Source organism: Vicia villosa, linkage group LG5 (assembly GCF_029867415.1).
Source record: "Vicia villosa cultivar HV-30 ecotype Madison, WI linkage group LG5, Vvil1.0, whole genome shotgun sequence".
Lineage (NCBI taxonomy): Eukaryota > Viridiplantae > Streptophyta > Magnoliopsida > Fabales > Fabaceae > Vicia > Vicia villosa.
In genome coordinates this window covers 119,708,778-119,710,616 of record NC_081184.1, presented here as the reverse complement: position 1 = coordinate 119,710,616, position 1,839 = coordinate 119,708,778, and the positions used below count along the sequence as shown (strand labels likewise).

The 1,839-nt window shown below is 39.2% G+C and overlaps 1 protein-coding gene across 1 annotated transcript; it reads left to right on the top strand.

Annotated features, from left to right (window-relative positions):
* The first annotated feature begins 961 nt into the window (after positions 1-961).
* LOC131605270 (secreted RxLR effector protein 161-like) lies at positions 962-1,519 on the top strand. The gene has a single exon (XM_058877647.1). The coding sequence runs from the start codon at positions 962-964 to the stop codon at positions 1,517-1,519; it is 558 nt and encodes a 185-aa protein (XP_058733630.1).
* The last annotated feature ends 320 nt before the right edge of the window (positions 1,520-1,839 follow it).

Sequence of the window (1,839 nt, the reverse complement as noted above, 5' to 3'; positions counted from 1 at the left end):
GAGACTCTGAAGATGAGTCAAATGGTGAATCTGATTCTGATCCAGATTTTGACGATGGTCCATAATCTGGTGGTGTTCATGCTTTTGGAAGGGAACACTCTAAAGACGTAGGCTCTGAAAGACAGGCTTCTGAAGATGATCATGCTTCTGGTGCTAATCATGACTTTGAAGTTGGAACTTCTGAAGAAAGATCTTCCGAAGGCGATCCGATTTCTAAAGGTGGTCAAGCATCTGATATTATTCAGAGGTCACAAAGAATTAGATGAATACCAAGAAGGTTTGTAGAGTTTGATATGTTGCAATACACTTAAGTAGACTTTGAAGAAGAAGTTGTTCAATGTGCCATGTTAGTAGACTCTGAACCTGTGGGTATTGAAGAAGCTCTCAAGAAGAAAGTATGGCTAAATTCCATGAAAGAAGAACTTAAAGCTATAGAAAGAAACAAGACTTGGGAGTTGATTAAGCTTCCAAAGGAGAAGAAAGCCATCAGTGTCATATGGGTTTTCAAGATAAAGCTTAAGCCAAATGGATCAATTGGAAAGCACAAAGAGAGGATAATGGCTAGAGGTTTTCTTCAGAAACCCGAGCTACATTACTTTAAGGTGTTTGCGCCTGTATCCAGACATGAAACTATCAGACTAGTGATTGCTATAGCTGCAAATAGAAATTGGCTTCTGATGCATCTGGATGTGAAGTCTACATTTCTGAACAGTCTGCTATAAGAAGAGGTATACGTGTCACAACCTCTTGGATTCGTGAAAAAGAATCAGGAAGGGGTGGTGTACAAATTACATAAAGCCCTGTATGGATTGAAGCAAGCTCCCAGAGCCTGGAACTTGAAGATTGATTCATTTTTCAAGAAGCAGGGGTTTCAGAAATGTGAGATGGAATATGGCATTTATCTACAGCATTCTAGAGGCAATATGATTCTGGTGTGTCTCTATGTTGATTTATATTGATGATGGGTAGCTGTTCTGAAGAGGTAGTCAAGTTCAAGAAGATTCTGATGAAAGAATTTGAATTAACTGGCCTAGGAAAGTTGGTATACATTCTAAGGATGGAGGTATTGTACTCTGAGAAGGGTATAATTTTGCATCAGCTAAAGTATGAACTTGAGCTTTTGAAGAGATTTAAGCTGCAGAATTGTAAGGCTGCTGTCACACCTTCAGACACCAATCATAAATTGGATTCTGATTCTGAGGGTGAGGATGTGAATGCTACAACCTTCAAACAGTTGGTTGGTTCTCTGAGGTATATCAAGGGAACTCTGAAGTTTGGAGTACTATTCCCTTGTGGAGGAATGACAGATTCGGAGTTGATGAGTTACTTTGGTTCTGATTGGTGGGGAGATAGAGTTGATAGAAGAAGTACTTCTGGATACTTGTTTAAGTTTCTGGGAGGTCATATTTCTTGGTATTTCAAGAAGCAGCATGTTGTTGCACTATCAACGTGTGAAGCCGAGTACATTGCAGGTGTTGTAGCTGCATGTCAAGTTGTTTGGCTTCTGAACCTACTGTAGGATCTGAAGATCAAGGTAGATAAGCCGCTGAAGCTGATGATTGATAACAAGTATGCAATTAATCTTGCCAAGAACCCAGTGCTGCATGAGAGAAGCAAACACATAGAGACAGAGTATCATTTTTTGAGAAATCAAGTTCGGAATGGAATATTAAAAGTTGTGCATTGTAGCACCCAGAAGCGAATGGCCGATATTCTGACAAAGACAATCTAGACAGATCAATTTCTCCACTTAAGGGATGGAATTGGTGTTATTAGCTTTGATTAGAAAATTCTAAATTAAGGGATGGTGTTGAAGGGTAATTTAGTATTTTTAGTATG